The sequence below is a fragment of the Phacochoerus africanus genome, chromosome 11 (assembly GCF_016906955.1).
Source record: "Phacochoerus africanus isolate WHEZ1 chromosome 11, ROS_Pafr_v1, whole genome shotgun sequence".
Lineage (NCBI taxonomy): Eukaryota > Metazoa > Chordata > Mammalia > Artiodactyla > Suidae > Phacochoerus > Phacochoerus africanus.
Window position 1 is genome coordinate 2,970,180 of NC_062554.1, and position 20,661 is coordinate 2,990,840.

At 60.3% G+C, this 20,661-nt stretch overlaps 1 protein-coding gene across 2 annotated transcripts in view; it reads left to right on the plus strand.

Moving 5' to 3' along the window:
* Positions 1-410: 410 nt before the first annotated feature.
* Positions 411-20,661, plus strand: part of DCHS1 (dachsous cadherin-related 1) — a 34,801-nt gene continuing 14,550 nt past the window's right edge. The window contains exons 1-2 of one of the 2 annotated variants that reach the window (XM_047754051.1): positions 411-560; positions 14,050-15,960. In XM_047754051.1, coding sequence (XP_047610007.1) covers positions 14,170-15,960 — 1,791 coding nt within the window. In that variant the 5' untranslated portion in view covers positions 411-560; positions 14,050-14,169. Of the gene's footprint in view, positions 561-13,728; positions 13,822-14,049; positions 15,961-20,661 lie in introns of those variants that run through there. The other variant, XM_047754052.1, reaches the window with a different exon arrangement.

A 20,661-nucleotide genomic window follows, 5' to 3' on the forward strand; every position in this document is an offset into this window, starting at 1 on the left:
GACCGGGCTGGGAAGGGGGTCGGGGCGCCCGGACCGGCGAAGGGAGGAGAGCGGGGACGCGGGGCCGGCGCCGCGCTGGGGCCGGATCCGGCCGGGGACTGGGGCCGGGAAGTCGAGGGGCGGAGGGAGGCCTGGCGGGCGCTGGGGGGGCCCCGGAGCGGAGCGCGGAGCGCGGGGGGGGGGGGCGGGGGCGGGGGCGGGGGCTCGCGGGCGGAGGGGCGGGGGCTCGGGTTACCGCGCGGAGGGCGGGGGAGGCGGGGGAGGGGGGCGCGGGGCCGCGGCGGCCGAGCTCGCATCCTCCGCGGGGCGGCTGTGGAGGAGGCGGCGCCCCGGCGGCGGCGGCGGCGGCGGCGGCGGCGGCGGCGGACGGACCGACCGACGGGCGGGGGCGCGCGGACGGACCGACGGCCGGCCGGCCGCCCGGAGCTGCTGGCGGGCCGGGAGACAGCGACGGCGGACGATGCGCGGCCCCAGGCCCCGCGCGGGCGGGCGCTGCCCGGGGGGCTGACCGCGCCGGACGGCGCCCCAGGACCGGGCGAGGGAGCCCGCGCCGCGCGGAGGTCAGTGCCCGCGGCCGCCCGGCCCGTCCGGCCGCGCCCGCCCGGCCCGCCCGGCTCTCCGGGCGGCGGCGGCGGCGGCGGCGGAGCCGGGGGCTTTGTTCTGAGCCGGAGACAATGGGGGAGGGGGGGGTCTGGGCCTGCGGGACCCGGGCGAGCGTGAAGTGAGCGTGGGGGCAGGGCCCGGGGGTCTTTGTGTGCGAGTGTCCTCGAGGGGGGTGCGCGGCGGCGGGAGTGGGCCCGGGGGGTGGGCAGGGTGCGTGTGTGTGCGCCTCCGAGTGGGAGTGCGAGTGCGAGTGCACGGGCAGAGAGTGAGTCAGTGCGTGTCACTGGGAAGTTGTGTGTCCGTGTGTGTCTGGCCGTGTGTATACGTGCGTGTCACTCCAAGGGCGTGTGGGTCCGAGTGAGCGTGTGTCTTGGTGCGCCCGCCTCGGGGAGGGAGGGAGTGTGTGTGTGCGTGTGCGTGTGTGTGTGTGTGTGTGTGTGTTGCCCGCCTCTGTGGGAGCCATGTGTCAGAATGTGGAGGATGGGTGTGTGACAGACCAACGGAGACAGAGACAAAGAAGCTGCGGGGGGAGAAATAAAGAGAAACAGAGGAGAGGCAGGAGAAGCCCAATTGGAGGTCTGTCCCCCAGCCTGGGGTAGCGGTTGTGACCGGGATGCCTGGATCAGAATCCCCAGCAGGAGGTGGAGGGAGGTCAGGGCAGGCCTGGTCCCACGTGGAGGGGGTGGGGACGGGGAGGTCTAAGAGCACAATGAACTCAGTGTGGCGTGGGCTGGGCCCGCAGCCACAGGGTCACAGGCCAGAAAAATATTGGTGCTTATGTCAACTCCTCAAATACCCACAGGGGACACAGTCACAGCCCGACTCAAGCCACAGGGGACGGAGCCCCAGACAGCACACATCCACAGAGATGCCCTCCCAGCCATCACCACCCGCCGCCCCCCCCCCCAGGAAACACACGGTACAGAAGGTGCTCTCAGAACATCACACGTCCACGGCAGAAATGGTGCAGTCAACACATACTCTCAGGATCGTTGGCAAGGCCGACACCTACCCTGGGAGGCACGTTACTGCCAGCACCTTTCCAGAGACATCGACTGCCACAGCAATACACATCCACTGGCAACCCTGTCACAGCCACCTCATCTCGGGTCAACCTCATCAGGGCTGCCTGTGCATAGCAGGTGTCCCAGAGACCCGACACGAGCAGGAGGCTGTGTTGCAGTCGCCCTTACCAACACTGGCTTGTACATCCCGTAGGAAACACGTTAGGTGCCGTGCACACACAGAGACGGAGCTGTCTCGACTGCTGATGAACTCCCAGTAACTCATGATGCCCACGCCATGGCTTCTTCCACTCTCATTAACTTCTGATGCTCACCCCAAGACCTCCCAGGCTTACCCTCTGGTTCCCTGAAAACTTGGGAACCTGGGTCAGTCTTCCTTTCACCCTGTATCTTGTCGTGATTCTAAGTGTCCCTCCAGGTGTAGCCTCACAGTTTCCGGACCTCTTTAGCTCCAGTTGCCTTCTTCTCCCCTCCCAGGACCACTCTGGAGGACTGGCCCATCTCTCAAATTCTGCACTCCTGCATTCCATTCTGCCCAGTCTCCTGTGTTCTGGCTCCCCCGTGCCCACGCCCCCATTCCGCTTACTCGTCGACCTCACCATGACCCCTTGTTCTTGACCTCTTGGCTTTTCTCTCCTCTGCCCCTCCGTGGCCTGGTGCTCTCCTTCCAGTTTATATGCCCAGGGCCATCGCTTCCACCGCGCGGTGGCCACTCTCTGTTCTGTCGTCCTTGTCCTCGAGACCACCACGGAGCCTCTACCCTAGCTGGAATGGCTTCTCAACCACACCAAGGGATGCTGCTATAAATTCATGCTTCTATAAATTGCCCCCTCAACTGGGCCCTCCATAAATAAATAAATAGATGAAATGTTTTCTATTTTTTCACATCCCTCATTGTTTCCAGCGGATTAAGTAGTCAACCTGCTGGTTCCTTCATGCTGCAGACACCTATTAAGCACCCACTGTGTGCCAAGGCAGTGCAATAGGTGCCAGCATTACGAGGGTGAACAGAGTGGATACGGTCCTTGCCCCTACAGGCTCCGGGGTGGGTGCTGAAACATGGCAGCACATAGCAGGGACACCTAAGCCCCTGTAGGAAGAGCAGAAGAGGCTTCTGGAAGGAAGTGACATTTAAACTTCAGCTTCATAGAAAAATAGGTCGTCAACCAAGCGAAAGAGAGGCAGAGGTGACGTGGGCCGGGTAGAGAATACTCGAGGCCAAGGGGGCAGCGGTGGAAAGCCCATACGCCAGAAAGCATCGCATCTGAGGGGAAGAGCGGCTCGGTGAGCCTGGCCCTCACCCCTCACCGGGCAAGGGCAGGTCAGTGACTCCGGGGGACGCAGCAGAGGGTTAGTTAGGCCGCGCATTTCCGGGAGGTCAGGTGAGAGCTTGCAGATCCGCAGAATAATGGAAAGTCAGCAAGTCACCTGAAGCCGGGGCGGGAGAGGATCAGATCTGGGTTAGAAATGCAGCCTGGTGCCTGGAGGAAGAGTCTGAAAAGAAGGGATGGCGGCTGTTGCGGGAACCGGGAGGGAGCGCGCGGGTCTGCGCCGGGGGAGAGGCGGTGGCGGGCCAGGAAGGAGGTGGTTTCAGGAGCTCTTTAGGCAGTGGGGTCGGAAGGGCCCGGTGGCCGAAAGGGAGGCGGAGGCCCAAGGAGAGGGAGGAGCGAGGGCCGGACCCCCTGGTCTGTTGCTCACTCAGCAAACCGAGGCCAGTCAGTGTGCATTGTCTTGACTGTTGTGGATCCCACCCCTCCCGCCTCCAAGAGGACCTCGCAGGATGCATCTTAGCCGTGTGTCTAGTCTCCCTCTCGACCCACTCCCCCGTGGGCACACGAGGAGCCTCCAGCCTCAGCCCTGCAGAGCCCGACGGGCTAAGAGGCTCTCGCTTTGCGTCACTGCCCCGCTCTGTGCAAGGGCCTCCACACAGAGCTGTTTTCTCTTCCTCTCCTCTTGTCTGCTCCTGCCCCTCCAAGGTCACTGCCCTCCCTAAGAGAGCATGACCTCTCACCTGCCAAATCCAGGGGCTCGTTGCAGAAGTCCTCTTGGCAGCGTCTCACGTTGACCGTTTTCTCTCTCTGAATCATTCTCGTCTCGTGGCTTCTGAGCCATCGTTTTAGTCTCTTGACATAGAATAGAACAGAATGAGCCCGCAGGTGCCAGCCACTCTGGTGGGAGACACAGTCCTCCCCTTGGCGAGGGAGGCAGGCATAGAAGCACACGACACAATGGCGTGGCTTCCGTGCAGCTGTCCCTCAGAGCTCCTCCTGGCTGTTTCTTCTCAGTCCGCCTGGGGGGCTCCTTTGGTGGTCCCCAGATATTACTGCGTGTTAAGATTCTGGCTTGGACCTTCTTGTCGTTCCACCGAACACGCCTCTCTGGGCGGTCTGCCTCACTCACTTCCAGGGCTTTGACTGTCACGTGTAGAGGCGGGGGACGCCCCAAATCTAGCTCTTCCAGACCTCTCTTCTGACCCCCAGTCCTGCACATCTGATCCTGCTCGATCTTTCCTATTTAGCTCATAATCCCCTGAACATTTCCAGACCTGACTTATCATTCTTTCCTCCCCAAACCACCATCCCTACTCAGTTATCAAGCTACAAACCCAGAAACTAACTGGAGCCACTCCCCTCTCCACATGCCCTGGGATGTGGAAGGCATAGGGGCCTGTGGGTTCTACCTCCTTTCCAGCTGACTCGGGTACCCCCCCCTTTCCCCCTGGCCTCAGCTCCTGCCTTCACCTCAGCATCTTTGCACACGATTTACTGCAGGAGCCTCCTAACTCGTCTCCCTAGACACCTGCTCTTCCCTCTTCCAATCCAGGAGTCCAATCTTCTTGTGGCGACAAGAGGGCTCTCCCTCGAGTGCAGATCAGCCGTGGCACCTCTGCTCAGCATTCCTCAGTATCCCTGCTACCCAGGATGCTACACCCAGGATCTCGGGGGAGAAATCTGTGTTAAGAGGGCTTAGGAGACCTGTCCTGCTGACTCCCTGCAGCCTGCCCAGCCTGGTCACCTGGCCCGTTTCCGCAGTGGGTTCCAGCCATCTTGAATTCCTTGGAGTTCCCCAAAGACGCGGCATTCTTCCATGCTTCCGGCCCTTTGCACCTGCTGTTCTCTGCCTGAAAAGCCCTTGACGCCCCTCATCTCCTGGCAAACCGCCTCGCATCCTCAGGTCTCATCTCAAACCCTGCCTCTTTGACCACCAGGCAAGCTTGGGGTCCTCTGTGTTGCTGCTGTCATTGCCTCTTCTTCTTCTGTCTCTCTGCCTGGGCGGGGACATCCTTCAGGGCAGGAGGGCACGGTATTCCTCTTCCTGTCCCCAGGCCCCTCTTAGACACTTGGCAATGAACAAGTGAAGGAACGAATGAGGCGCTCACAGCACCTCCCGCCCCCTCATGCACTCCTGGCAAGACTGACCCCGGGTCTCAGCTGCCCACACAGTCGAGACCTTTCCACGCTTGCCCCCTTGCCCGCCTGAGATCTGACGTTTCCACTCCCGTCCCCCCTAGGTTGTTCCTCCTCCCCCGATGCCCTCTCCATACCCCCCTCACCTGGGCTGCTTTCTTCCTGAATCCTCTTCCTCGGTCTCTCTGTACTCTTTCCCCCGCATGCAGCTCGCAAATATTTAACACACACCCCAAATTTGTAGATCCCAGTCTGTTGGGCCACAGGCCTACTGGGTTCCTGGAGGGAGCAGAAGACAAGGAAGCTGTGACATGCCATCAGGTCATAAGACCACACGCCTTGCCATCTGCTCTGCTCCGCCAGGCCCCCTTCCCCGGAGGTGCCAGAGGTGCTCCTTCCTCCAGCAGCCCGTTCACATACACCAGTCATCCCCTGGCACCCAAGGCCCCGCTCCTCCTGGATGCTTGTGCCCTCTTCCTCTTCCTTCTGCCTGTTGGTAGTAACAGAGGCAAGACTGGACTCTCGGGTGCCCAGGGACCCAAAAGCAAAAGCCTTTGCCGGGAGTTTATGCTGCTGGATCCCAGCTTTGTCCTGGTTTCCTGCCCGTGCCTGCTGTCCTTCGGCTCCACCATCTGTGTTCCAGGGTAGCCCTCTGGCTCCCAGGCATTTCACCCTCTGCCCCTTCGGAGGGGCACCCCAGTCCATGTGTCCCCTGGTGAGAGGGCGCCTCCACCCAGCGGTCCACCTGGAAGGCCCGAGCCTGCTGCCCCTCTGTGTTCGCTGAGCACAGCAGGGTGTCCTATGCTTTGTGTTCTCTGTCTAAGCTGCACACTGGGAGCAGATTCCCCTCGGGCCTCAGATCTGCTGTCACGCTTGGTGAGGAAGGAGGAAAGGGAGCCTTCCCGCCACACCGTCTATCACCTGGGCGACCTGAGCATCTCTGAGCTTCCCTTTCCTGGCCGACTATGGACGTGATGGGAGGAGGGCTGCTTTGAGGGTTCCGAAGGGGAACAACTGTCTCGTGCTCAACTGTTAACTTAGTTAGATTTGCTTCCAAGATCTCAGCCCTCTACTACTCTCGCCTCCTCCACCTCCCGGTTCCCCAGGCTTCTTCTTCCCTCTACATCTCCAGCTTCTCTGCTCGCTGCAGCCTCACAGGCCTCTTCTGCAGCCCGGGCTCCCCTTGTCAGACCCGGCCCTGCTGCTCATCCCCCCACACCCAGCTCCCTCACCCTGTGAACACCACGGAGGCAGGGACTCAATCTGGCCGGGTCACTGCGAGGTCTCTGATGCCTGGTTTGCTGTTTGGCACGTGGTAGGTGTTCAGTGGATAGTTAGGGAGTAAAGCTACCCATGAACCGTTTCATAAGCACGCCCTGGGCCTGCCTGTCCTGTTTTTCCCTGCGTCTCCTGGATCCTCCTGGCATCCTCTGGTCATTTCCCCTCTTACCCCCCAGACCCCATGCCCGCCTGACCCCCTCCCTGGACTCTCAGCTGCCTCGTCATCCATCACCTCCTCCTCTAACCCGCCTTGTGCGCACCCGCTGGACTGACCCCCGACACAGAGCTCTGCCAGGGCTCTGTCCCTGCCCTGCTGCCTGGCTGCTGACAGGACCCTTTATCAGCCATCAGCCCTCCAGCAGAGAGGCAATCTCGTGGAACAGAAGGCACCAGCTTTGAAGTCCATCAGCGCTGGGTTCCCGTGTCCCTCCTCTTCCGAGCAGTGACACTTAGGCCAGGGTTACCCTGAGGGTCGGGCACTCAAGAGCAGCGGACATTTACTGAGCGTTTCTGTGCTAAGTGTCTTTCATAGCATTCTTTCATTTAACGCTTGTATCAGCCACTTAAAGTCGGCCTATGTCTGTAATCCCCGTTTTCCAGAAGGAGAAACTCAGGCCTAGAAAGATGAACGTTTCCCCAGGGTCACGCTGTGAGTGGCAGAGTCAGACAGCCGAGCCCATCTTCTGAAGCGCTGGCATAATAGTTCCCGCTTGCGCGGGAAGACGCCGTGCGTGTGCCCCTTGTTCTGGCTGCAGACCCCCTGTAGTAAGTGCTCTTAGTGTCCCTGTCTCGTAAGTGAGGTGGGGGCACCGGACACGTCAGTGTCTTGCCCGGGGCTGCACAGCTAACAAGTGTGGGGCTGGGCAAAAGTCCAGTTGATGTGGCCCCACGTCCGCGTCTCCACCACTGCCCTGTCCTGCCTCACGCGGCACACGGCCTCCCTTTTCTGGGAGCACGGCGAGCGTGTGCTGCTGAGTGGATCTGCCCACAGCGGGTCTACGGCTTGTTGCTGGTGGATTCCGCCTCTGCCCTTTCCCGGTTGCAGGGGGCTCCCTGCCTTAGGATCCCCTGAAACAGTTCTCCCCAAGACCGCTGTGCCTCCTCACTTCCTAAACCGACGGCTGCTTCCCAGCCTTCACCTTACTTGACCTCTCAGCAGCAGCAGCCGCTGTGGAGCCCGCCCTCCCTGTTGAAATGCTCCCTCCTCTACTCCTGAGAGCGGGCCTCCTTCTCCTTCTCCTCCAGAGCCTGCCCCTCAGCTGTGCCTTCCCCCAGGCTTGTGTCCTAGGCCCTCTCTTGGCTCTGCGTGCCCATCCCAGCTGACAGGTCTCCACGCCCACGGCTCTGTTACCCCTGGAGTGGTCCAGATCCACGTCTCCAGCCCAGACCGCTCTCCCAAGCTCCACACCTGCACCTCCAGCTGTACCTGGGACATCTCCATGGGGCCATCCTAACAGGCACCCCCAGATGGCTGGAGGGACCTCTCCGTAACCAGGCCAGGGCCCTGGGCATCAGCCTAGAGCTATTCCATGCCGTCGCCCTTCCTGAAGGGGCAGTGGCCAAGTCTTGTCAACTTCTCATCCTCCCATCTTTCTTCTCTGTGTCCCCTCAGTCCCACTGCTCCTGACCTGGGCTCTTCTGGACACCCTGGCCAGGGCATTCCTTTCCTGTAACTTCTCTTCTGAGGGCCCCGGTTGTCTTGCTAGGTCTCTCCCTACAGCTCCGCTGTCATCCCTTCCTCTCTCCATCTTTCCCACCCTCCCTGAATCCCAGACAGTCCTGGGATCGAATCGGGGTGGTGCCGGCTCAGGAAAGTGGTGTCCCTCCCAGGCCCTCTGTGGAAGGTGGGACCCCTTCCTCGCTTGGTGGTTATGATGATTGAATCGGGCGCCGTCTGGGAATGGCCAGCACCCTAACAGCACACGCAGGAGACTTGCCCGCTGCCTTCTCTGCAGCCTTTCTCTGAGGTGCTGGGGGCAGCCAGTCCTCGGGAGGGACAGAGACGCCCATCCAAGGAGGTGCCCCGGGCCGTCCAGGGGAGCCAGCTTGTCAGCTTTCTCGGCCTTCCTCCCTGCCTCACGCCTGCTCTCCTCCTCCCCCAACCACGGCTCCCCACCTCCGGCTCTGCCTTTATCGGCACCCCCACCTCTCCAGCCCAGCTGTTCCGCCTCTGACTTACCCACCCCGCCTTGCCTCGCGAATGAACTCACTCACTCTCCCTCTGCTGACACACACTCCTCTCCTGGCTGGTGCGCCCCCCATTCCCCACCCCCACCCGAACTCTTCCCTCCTCTTCCCTCCTTTAGGCGGGGCCCTGGGTCCCCACCGCCCGCCCTTCACTCCCAGAGGCTACCCTCTTCTTCCTTCAGGTCTCTGCCAATCTGCCTTTGCAGCCCCCTCCCCACCCCGTGGGCTTTCTGGCCCCTGCCGCTGCCCGGCCCTGGGACAGGAAGGAGAGGGAGGAGGCCTGCCAGGTGCCAGCGCCCCAGCCTCTTCCCCCCGGAACTGCTCCTCTCTTGCTCCTGGAGCACCTTTTCCCCTCACGGCCCCCTCCCCCTCGGCCCCCCTCCTCGCTCCTCTCCCCCGTTTCCCCGTTTCCCCGCTCCCAGGTCCTGGAGACGCAGGCAGGGGCTGCGGCGGGACTGACATCACATGGCCCCAATGAACAGCTTTCCCCTCCCCCTCCTAACGAGAACCAGCTGCGGCTCCAGAGGCCCAGATGTGGGGCTGGAGGGGGAGAGCAGGATGGAGCCGGGGACAGAGCAACGGGCCGGGACGGGGTGAGGGCACGAGCAAGCACGCAGACCCGGGCGGGCGGGCGGGCAAGAGACGCCACCGTCCTGGGGGCGGGGGTGGGGGGGGTGACGGAAGCCAGGTCTGGGCAGGAGGCAGGACAGGCTGAGGGAACCACGAGATGGATGTTTGAGGCCAGATCTGGGGGAGGGGCGGTCAGGGCCGGGAGGGGGAGGGGCGGGACGGGGAGGAGGAGCGAGTCTGGGGAAGAAGTGGTGAGAAACACTGGACAGATGGGGAGACGGGGCCGAGAAGAGAGCTGGAGAGAGGATGAGACGGTCTCGGGAGAGAGTCTGGAGTTCAGTTTGGAACTGGAAGCCCCGGAGCAGGAAGTGATGAGGCGCGGTCCAGACAGAGGCCCCAGGGACCTGGAGGTCACAGCTGCAACCACAGAGCTGACCACCAGTGCCCCGGCAGCGTGTGTGAGAGCGTGCCTGAGTGTGGGTGGGTCTGCGAGTGTGCACTGGCCTGCGTGCAAGAGTCTGTGCAGGGGTGAGAGTGGTCTGTCTGTGTCCATGAGAGGGTGTGTGCCTGTGCGTGTGTGTGCCTGTGTGCATGTCTGTGTGTGTGTGCCTGCTTGTGTGTATGTGTGTGTGTGTGTGTGCCTGCCTGTGTGTGTGTGTGTGTGTCCATGTGTGCCTGCCTGCCTCTGTGTGTGTGCGTGCGTGTGCACACACCTGCCTGCCTGGGGGGGGGGGTCCAGGTGAACGAACACGCCCACCCATGTGAGTGACCGCATGCTCCTCTGACTCCGTGAGGAGGGCTGTCTGTGTATATGTCAGTAACCCACGTCCATGTGAGTGGGAGCGCGTGCTGAGTGTGCCTGGCTGTGTGTGGGGCTGTGACTTGGTGAGTGTGCGCTGTGTATCCGCCGTGAGGGTGTCCTGGGGCGTTTGCTTGGCCGGGGACCAGGGTCTGCCCGGGTTGGGAGAAGGGGCATCTCCCTGGGCCTGAGTCCCTCCTTTTCAAGGCTGCTCATCTGAGTTTATTCTCATTCCACTCGTGTATCCTTTCGTTCAGAAAAATGCATTGATCGTGTGCTGCGTGCCACGTCCCGTGCTGCACGGGGGTGAACAGGACACACCCTCAGACAGCTGCCACCCGTCTCTGGGTGGGGAGGCCGAATTCTGATACGGAGTCTAAGAAGCACCCCGACCTCACCACTCATTGCCGTCTCTCCCCACTCGGCTCTCTCTGCACCGACCGCTACGCGAACAGTTCTCAGCCCTCACCCGGCCTCTAGGCCTGCATCCCTGGCCTGTGCCCCGTATGCCCGGCCTCTCTCCCCTTTGGGACAAGCCTGTGCGTGCCCTGACCTTGCTTTGAATTCCTCTGAGCTGTTCTTCCATGTGGCAGCTCCTCAGGCTCCACGGCCTGAGCCTTGGGGAGCAGGGGCTTGGTGAACCTAGAACTCTGAAGGGCATGGCATTGGGAACCAAGGAGAGAGCTTCTGCCAAGAGCCCAGCTCTGAGCCCCTTGGTCCCATCGCGTGTAACTCTCACAAAACCCCACCACGTGGACATTAGCATGTAGATTAGGACAATAACACTCGGACTGGACTCCCCGCCAGCTCTGACTCCAGAGTCCCAGCCTTTGTCCTTGCCTCGCACAGGTCGGAGAAACGGGGGCTGGAAGTGCCAGTGCGGGGTCAGAAACGCTCATGGCTTCGGAGGACAGGCAGCCCGAGAGCAGAGCAGATGTAGAAAGATCACAGGACACGCTCCGTAGCCACCTCCGTGGCCAGACTCCTGAACACAGGCTCCCATGAGTTTGTGTGTGTTGTCTGAGCGGGTGTGACCAGGCTTGCTGCTCCCTGTGTCGGGTGTGGGTGTGGTGGTGCAGAGGCGTGCAGAAGATTCCACAGCAGACGGGGCGATTGAAGGGGATCTTGAAGTTTGAGTAGGAGATGGCCACGTGGACGGGACTTTTTTTCCCCCCACAAATCTTTTAATGAAGTTCGAGCTGTAATAACGGTCATTGAGTACAGTGTTTTAGGTCTGTAGCTAATGAACAACGTGGGTTCTTGGATGACACAACATTCCACATAATCGAGGTTCAAAGGCAGTGTGCCCTGTGATGAAATCAATCACAAATGGTTACCTGCACAGCCGTATTCACCTTCAGGCCATCCCAGAATAGCCAAGGGACTGGATGGGGCCCCTAGGTTGCAGTCGGCTAAAGTCTAGCTTAAGCCATTGCTTTGTCCATACCCTCACTCGCCAGCTTGGACCAGTGGGGAATGGTCTCCACAGGTCTGTGGAGCAGGGTTATGAGGCAGGGCTGGGTCTCGGAGGGAAGAGGCGCTGATGGCCCCCGCAGCTGCTGAGGGACCGGCAGCCTGAGTGCAGTTGCTCTTTAGATCCGTGTCTGCGTGTGGCTTTTTCTGGTTGGGCGGAGCATCCTTTTAGGAAAGTTCTGCAGTCCTTTGGCACTGTGGAAGGGAGACGATCTTTCTTATAAGCATAGCCAACTTGCCCGCCACCACCCAGCCCCCTGGGGAGCCTGAGGCTTCAGTGACCCAGGCCCGGGACCCCCCGCCTTTCGGGACCCATTGTTCCCTTCTCTTTTGGACAGGACTTTTAGAGGATCTCCCAGGCCGAGAGAGTTCTGCACACAGGCAAGGAGTCAGGAAGGAATGGGGTGATGGGTTAGGGTGGGATGCGGGCTGTGGAGGGGGTGCCCGGTGGAGGGGTTGGAAGGTTCTGGTCAGGAGGACGTATGAACCAGGCCGGGCTTTGTCTTGGACTAAGGGTTCTGTACCCGGGGCCCGTGAACCCGAGACTGCGGACAGTCTAGGCGCGTGCGCGTCTGCACTTTCTGTCTGTAGGGTAACAGTTTCCTGGCATCAGTAATGCCGAACCAGCGGAAGTCTTTCATCACGAGCGGTTCGGTGAGAGTTGTGAGGACAGCGCGTCACATGGAGATGGATCAGAGGGTCCAATCCAGGGAGCACGGGGACCAGGACAGGGCTGGAGCAGGAACCAAAAGCAGGGTTGGGACAAGCAGCAGTGCGAAAACAGAGGGAAGGGCAGGCTTGAGACGTGTCTGGTTGAGATGGTCTGGTTTGGAAGACGCGCTGGAAATCAGGACTGACGAAAAGCAAGGAGGGAAGGCGCGCTCCTGTGCGGGGGCGCTGCTCCCACGGGAGGGATGGGGGCCCTGGCAGGACGGCCAGCGTGTGGCTGGCACATGTCTGCAGGGCCCTTTAGAGCTGGAGATGGAGAGGGTGAAGCCATCAGCCAATGGATGGTACCTAAACTACGACTGACTCATTGAATTGGAGGCACAGGAGCGGAGAGGGTCACTGGGCCATGTGGACAGTGGGAGAGCGTGCAGCCCAGGCCCGAGCCCTGAGGGGCACCGGTTGTTAAGGGCGGAGGAAGAACGTGCCCACGAGTCCGAGGAGCAGACGGAGAAGGGTCTAGTGGCATCGAGAGGTGGGGTGTCACCAAGAGAAGCCCAAAGGGACAGGCTTCCAGAAGCGGGTGACTGATGATTCCGAGGCCCAGAAAGATCCCGCGGGAAGACTGAAAAGTGTCCCTTGGCTGTCGAGCACCGGCATGATTGGAGTCCTAGGGAGACCGTGTCGCCGGGGAGGGAGCCTCAGCGTAGATGGAGGAGGGCGTGAGCAGGGAGAAACGGGCCGTGAGCCAGCCCTAAAGACGGGAGCGCCCCTCCAACTCGCTGTCGCTCAGTCACTGAGCCTCCTGGGGCCCCAGGCCGCTGCCGCCTTGAACACCAGCAGCATTTGAAGCCCGGCTCCCTTGGCCTCAGAAGCGCTGCCCGTCCCTGGATCTCTTTCTGTTTCTCTCTCTGGCCGGTTAAAGACTTCTTTATCCAGCTGATGGTTTGGGCCAGAAATGTGCCCCTCGCCCTCGCGTCCTCCCACCCCTCACCCCTGCCTCCGACCACCATCCAGCCCTGCCCACCCTCCCACAGAGCTCTCGCTTCTGCCCACCCCTTTCATTGCTGTCACTCACCCAGGTCACCGTCAAAGCCACGGCCTCACCTGGACCCCAGCAGGGTGTTGTGAGGCCGTCCTAAGATAACTCTCCCACCTGCACGATCCTCGTGTACCACGGGGCAGAGGTAGCCATCTCCCCGAAATGTGTGTCCCCGCGCAGCACCGGCTCTTCAGATGCGTTCAGGGCTCCCACTGGGCCTCGGCGTAAAGTCAGGATGATCGGCGTGGCCTCCGCGCTGCCCCATCTCCTCCGCGCTGCCGCCAGCACGCACCGTCCTCTCCCCACCCAGACTCTCCGCCTCTCTTGACTGTAGGCGCCAAGCCCTTCTGCATCCTCTTCCCTCTTCCGAATGTTCTTCGCTTGTTCTCTGCCCACCGCTGTCCAGCTGACACCTGTGTTAGGTCGATGCCGACTTGGAGGAAGCTCTCCTGACTCCCTGACGGCGGGAAGACCCTCTCGTGCGCCCTCATATGCCCCTTATACGTAAATGTCCTCACGGCTCCACGTCCGTCTCCCTCGCAGCCTGTTCCATCCTGGTCCTTACGTCACCTGCCCATTCTTGGACCATGTCCTTTATTCACCAAAGTGTCCCCACTGGCTCCTCATAGTAGGTGCTCAATCTCATGTTGAATGGAGAGGGCAGTAGGGCTAAGAGAAAATACATAAGTACATATAGAATAAAAGCATCTTCAGCACAGTTCAATGCTGATACAAGTCTCCAGCAGAAAGGAAAAGGCTGAGATTCAGGTGAGGTTACCAATATTGAAGTGAGTGTTCGCCCTGCATGAGAAGAAAAATGAGAACGGAGCGGCCACGTGTTGAAGCCTGGAGGTGGAGGGAGGGGCCTGAGGGCAGGAACCGAGGGCCCTGCCGGGGGCTGAGCACGCTTGAATCCGGGTGAGGCCCAGACCCCAGGCCCCTGGACTACTGACGCCTCCTGCATCATCCTCTCTTTGCTTCTGCTTGTTTTCTCAGGTCCGGGAGCCTGAGCTGGAACCAGGATCTAAATTGGACCTGATCCAAAGCTTGAGATCAAGCCTGGCCCACAGCCTGGCCTAGAGCTGGAGCCCAAGCCACAGCTGGACTGCCCCTGCCATGCAGAAGGAGGGGGGCGCTGCGCCTTCCTGCCCGGGCAGGCAGAGCCCCAGGCCTCTCCCCCTACTATCCCTGCTGCTGTGGCTGCTGCTGGGTGCCAGAGTGCCGGGAGCCTGGGGTCAGGCTGGGAGCTTGGACCTGCAGATTGATGAGGAGCAGCCAGCGGGCACCCTGATTGGGGACATAAGTGCAGGGCTTCCTGCAGGCATGGCAGCGCCTCCCATGTACTTCATCTCCGCCCAGGAGGGCAGCGGCGTGGGCACAGACCTGGCCATCGACGAACACAGCGGGGTGGTCCGTACAGCCCGAGTCTTGGACCGGGAGCGGCGGGATCGCTACCGCTTCACGGCAGTCACTCCTGACGGCGCCACCGTGGAAGTTACCGTGCGAGTGGCTGACATCAATGACCACGCCCCAGCCTTCCCTCAGGCTCGGGCCGTCCTGCAGGTACCTGAGCACACAGCTCTTGGCACCCGCTACCCCCTGGAGCCTGCTCGTGATGCCGACGCTGGCCGCCTGGGGACCCAGGGCTACTCGCTGTCTGGTGACGGGGCTGGAGAGACCTTCCGGCTGGAGACGCGCCCGGGTCCCGATGGGGCCCCCGTGCCTGAGCTGGTAGTTACTGGGGAGCTGGACCGAGAGAACCGCTCACACTACATGCTGCAGCTGGAAGCCTACGACGGCGGCTCCCCGCCCCGGAGGGCCCAGGCCCTGCTGGATGTGACCCTGCTGGACATCAATGACCACGCCCCGGCTTTCAACCAGAGCCGCTACCACGCCACGGTGTCCGAGAGCCTGGCCCCCGGCAGTCCCGTGCTGCAGGTGTACGCCTCGGACGCCGACGCCGGAGCCAACGGGGCTGTGACCTACGAGATCAACCGGAGGCAGAGTGAGGGTGACGGCCCCTTCTCCATCGACGCACACACGGGGCTGCTGCGGCTGGAGCGGCCGCTGGACTTTGAGCAACGGCGGGTCCATGAACTGGTGGTGCAGGCGCGGGACGGCGGGGCTCACCCCGAGCTGGGCTCGGCCTTCGTGACCGTGCACGTGCGCGACGCCAACGACAATCAGCCCTCCATGACCGTCATCTTCCTGAGCGCGGACGGCTCCCCCCGGGTGTCCGAGGCTGCCCCCCCCGGCCAGCTTGTCGCCCGCATCTCTGTGTCGGACCCCGATGATGGTGACTTCGCCCACGTCAACGTGTCCCTGGAGGGTGGCGAGGGCCACTTTGCGCTCAGCACCCAGGACAGCGTCATCTACCTGGTGTGCGTGGCTCGCCGGCTGGATCGGGAGGAGCGGGATGCCTATAACTTGCGAGTTACGGCCACAGACTCGGGCTCGCCCCCGCTGCGGGCCGAGGCTGCCTTCGTGCTGCACGTCACCGACGTCAACGACAATGCCCCCGCCTTTGACCGCCAGCTCTACCGGCCGGAGCCCCTGCCTGAGGTTGCACTGCCCGGCAGTTTCGTGGTGCGGGTGACGGCCCAGGATCCCGACCAGGGCACCAACGGTCAGGTCACCTATAGCCTGGCCCCAGGTGCCCACGCCCACTGGTTCTCCATCGACCCCTCCTCGGGCATCATCACCACGGCTGCCTCGCTGGACTACGAGTTGGAACCTCAGCCACAGCTAATTGTGGTGGCCACGGACGGAGGCTTGCCCCCTCTTGCCTCCTCTGCCACGGTGAGTGTGGCCTTGCAGGACGTGAACGACAACGAGCCGCAGTTCCAGAGGACCTTCTACAACGCCTCCCTGCCCGAGGGCACCCAGCCCGGAACCTGCTTCCTGCAGGTAGGTAAGCCCCGCACACGGCAGGATGCTGCTGTGGCAGGAGAGGATCAGCGGTTCCCAGGGGACCTCAGAGTGGGAACCAAGCCTTCCGGATGCATCTGTCCAGGGTGAAATATGCCAGTGGGTGTGGTCCTCTCCTGCGAGCTCCCCACTCTGTGCAGAGGGTGAGGGTTAATGAGAAGATGAGAAAGCAGGGCGCAAGAGCTGGGCCAGGCAAGCTGGGCAGTTGAAAGAATTAAGATTAGATTTAGAGAAACCGCATCTCATGTCAGGAAGTGAGAGAGAGTCTTTAAGCCATTCCGCAGGACATAGGTGGAGATTCTGCCCACCCACGTGGCTCCTCTTCCCAAGGGAGATTCCAGCATTTCCAGAGCCCTCCGAGCCTAGTCCAGCACTGGGCTGGGCTGGATGGCCCCTGCATCCCTGCCCTTGGCGCTGAGCCCTGATGGGACACTTGGGTTCAGGCACGAGCATGAGAGACACGAGAAATATCCAGGGGGATCCCAAGACCCAGAGCAGGAAACCTGTCAGAGGAAGAGGCAGGAGCCCTGGACTGGCTGTGGGAGCCACAGACTTCCTGTCAGCCAGGCCTGGAGGAGACGGAGGGAACAGGAACCTGGAGAGGCAGGCGGAGGCCAGACTTCAGAAGTCCTTCGACAGCAGGTGGGGAGGGCTCTGGTCTTTCCCTGGAAGGCAAAGGAGCACCCTCAGCCTCTTTGAGCCAGAAAGGGCAGGATCCGATTGTTTTGTTTTTGTTTTTAAGACTTTATGTTTGGGGGACAATCCAAGATTCACAGCCAAATTGAGTGGAAGGTACAAATTTCCCATACACCCCTGCCCCCACTCCTGCATGGCCTTGCACTGGGTCTGTGTCCCACGCGGGGAATCCACTTGTTACAGCAGCTGATGACACACACGGACACCTCATTATCACACCCAAGTCCAGCGTGTACGGTGGGCTTCACTCCTGGTGGTGGTCTTTCTGTGGGTTTGGACAGAAGTGTGATGTATACGTCTAATGGACATACGGTACAATATTAGAGCAGTTTAAGTGCCCTAAAAATTCTCTGTACTCGACCTATTCATCACTCCCTTCTCACCACAGATCTTTTTTTTTAGGAAGTCCGCTTGCTCTAACGGTGAAAGATCGATTAGGTCGGTGGTGAGTGATACATTCAAAAATTAACTTCCTGTGAGCCTGGTGCTGTGCTGGGCCCGGGGAACAAGGAAAGGTGACAGTCTTGCTACCAGGCAGGTCCCAGTCTAGGCAAGGAGACACCAGTAACTAGTGATGCATCAGGCGGTACATGAGATGCTGTGGAAGCCAGAGCAGGGCCTTTGCAGAGGCAGTGAGACTTTGCCAAGTGGATGATGTGGGGGGGGGGGGGGTGGACGGGGACTCCAGGCCAACAGGAAGAGCTGCAGAACCTCTTGATGTGCTCTGTGGGGCCGCATCACTCAGGTTGGCCTCAACTGTGCTGATGAGCAAGAGTTGCAGGGAGACGAGACAGGAGAGTAGACTGGGACCAGATTACAAGCTTTGACTTTATCTTAAAATCATACAGAGCCAGCAAGGGGCTCTTGGTGAATCTGATCTATCTTCTACAAAGATGGCTTTGGCTGGAGTGTGGATGCAGGAGAGGAGCCTGAACACAGGGAGGGTTTTAGGAGACTCGTGCTCGAAGGCTTCATGTCTCAGAAGCCCACCCTGGGAAGTCCCTGGTGGCCTAGCGCTTAGGAATCCGGTGTGGTCACTGCTGTGGCTTTTTAGTTCCTGGTCTAGGAACGTCTGCATGCCGTGGGTGCGGCCAAAAAAGAAGAGAAAAGTCCATCTGGGAGCCGCCTGACCTTCAGGCCAGTGCCTGGGCCTGGCTGACCCTGTGTCTGGCCAGACTCTGGGTTCCCACCCACCTGCTGCGGTCCAGCTCCCACCCACTCTCCCACGAGTCCGCTCTCCCTCTCGGCCCAGGGCCAAGCCCAGGACCTCGGCTTCCAAACGGCTTCCCTCCTCACCAGGGCTGGAAGCAGGAGGGTGTCTCTCCAGGTGGTAAAAATCACAGGGAAGCAGAGGTACACGTGGCCTCTGACCTCTGAGTGCTGATAATCGTTAAAGAAGTCTTAAGACTGGATTCACTCCGCGTGCATTTATCCAGCACCTGCCACGCGCCAGTCCCTGCACGAGGAACCCAGAATAGGATAATGAAGGAGGGGCCCCCCCGCCTGCTTCGTGGAGTTAACAGTCTAGAGGGGAGATTCAAATGCAAAGAACTAGTTTTATTGTGATTAAAAAAAAAAAAAAAAAACCCTTCCACATAGGGATGCGCATGAGGTGCAGGTGAGCAGGAACGTTTTCCCAAAGGAAAGTACCTTTGAGCTGAGACTCAAAGGATGAACAGGAGCTTATGAGGAACCGGACGAGGGAAGGGTTCCAAGCAGAGGCGATGCACAGAGAGAAGTGGAGGAGCCTGACCTGTCCGACCTGTTCAGGGGCCAGCAAGTGGCTCAGCATCTCCGGGGTTGAAGGTCGGAGATGGAGGAGCGGGAGATGAGACTGCAGGAGGCCAACACTGAGGAATCGAGCCAAGCCAAGGAGTCTGAGCATTCTTCTTCAGGGAACGTTGAAGATTTTTAAGTAAAACAGTAATATGATCAGAGTTCCTGTCGTGGCTCAGCGGTTAACGAATCTGACTGGCATCCATGAGGAGGCATGTTCGATCCCTGGCCTCGCTCAGTGGGTTAAGGATCCGGTGCTGCATGAGCTGTGGGTGTAGGTTGCAGATGCGGCTCGGATATGGTGTTGCTGGGGCTGTGGCATAGGCCAGCGGCTACAGCTCCAATTTGACCTTTAGCTTGGGAACCGCCATATGCCGCAGGTGTGGCCCAAAAAAGACCAAAAAAAAAAAAAAAGAATATGATCATATTTGTTTTCTGAAAACAGGCTTCCGGTAGTCAGTGGTTCACACTGCTGGTGATTGTGCAGCAATCACCCTAACCCTGACCCTAACCCTGACCCTAACCCTAACCCGGAGGGGACGTTTGGGCAATATTTAGAGACATGTTTTGGTTGTCACAACTGGTGGGATCTAGTTGTGTCTTGTGGATAAGAGGCCAGAGATGCTTCCAAATATTCTCTAATGCACACGACAGCACCATGGCCAAGAATGACCTGGTCTGAAATGTCAGTCATTCTGAGGTTGAGAAGCCCTGGTGTAGAGGACAGACTGGAGGCAGACACCCCTGAGAAGGGAATTACGGTCGTCTGTGGGGGGGGGGGGGTGCCAGCTCAGGCCCACGTCAGAACAGTGGTGACGGAGAGGAATAGACGAATAGGAGGGATGATGAAGATTCACTTAGTCCCTGGTGGATTGATAGACCAGGAGAGGAAAAGGGAAGAACAGATTTCTGGCTGCCGCACCCGCGTGGATGGAAGATTCATTATGATCACGAGCTTAGCTTCGGAGAGGCTGGATTTAAGGTGCCTGTGGGACAGCTGAGTGGGGAGGTTGAGAGGCATCTGGATGTACACGTTCGGAGCACAGAGGGACGGTCTGAGCACAGACGTTGGTCAAGGGTCAAGGCCACCGCAGTGGACGAGAAGGGCCTGAGAGGGTGTGGGGAGGGAGCAGAGGCCAAGGAAAGATTCCAGGGAACAGCAACGCAGGACAGGCAGCGCAGGGGAGGTGGGGGGGGGGAGTGCTGGGCGCCGGAAGCAGTGGGAGTAGGGGGAGAAGCAAGAGCAAAACGTCGGAGCAGGAGAGACACCGAAGAAGAAGACGGAGGTCAGGGCGGGCTGGACGCAGTCACTCCGTGGTGTGGTGGGACCGCCAGAGAGGGCAGAGCCGAGGGTCTCTATTCACTCTTTGCAGCAGTGCATCTGATGAGCGCTGCGGGGGGTGGGGGCAGACAAGGCGGGGAGATGGGTTTGTCAGAGCTTCGGGGCGGAGTTGGAGATGGAGCTGACCAAGGTTGGACGGCAGAGCAGCCTCCTGAACAGGGATGCTGTGCGTTTGCCATGGAGTCGCTGACCCGGGCGGCACGGGCCGGAACATTCACTTCTCCCCTGGTCATTTCCAGTCAGTGGCCCGGGCGCCTTTGGGGGTCACTTCCTGACAACTTCCCTTGACCACTGGTTATTGCTTTCTTCCCTCAGCAAGTCAAAGGGCAGAGGCTGTAACAGCTTCTGGAGATGGTGCTGCAGCTGGGCTGCAGCCTGCCAGATGGAGGCAGGGGCAGGTTGGTCTCCTGGCATATCCGGGCCCAAGGCTGCAGTAAAGAGTTGGAGCAGGAGCCGCTTCCAGGGTTCGGCATGGCAGGGCCTTTGTGTCTCTCCGGAGGGTAAACAGTGGCGCAAATCACATCTGTCAAGGGCCCGGGCAGCAATCAGAAGTCCTTGGCCAGGCGTCTCTCTGAGCAGCATTTTCTGGCTAAGAAAGGGGAACTCTCCTGCTTCCTTTTGCAGCATATTGTGACCCTGAGGCCCTTGTAGCCACAAAGAGTCCTTTGTCACAGGCTGCAGCCGTCTGCACCAGCTCACCCACTCCTGAGGGCCTAACGGGCACCCAGTTTATAAACCTTCGTTTGGAAGAAGTTTTTGCTGTAAGGCAGAGCCACCCGAGTGCCTGTTTCCTCCATGAACAGATACAGAGAGAGTACACCTACTGGGTGCCCGGCCCTGTCCTGGCTCAGGAGCTTTCAGAATGG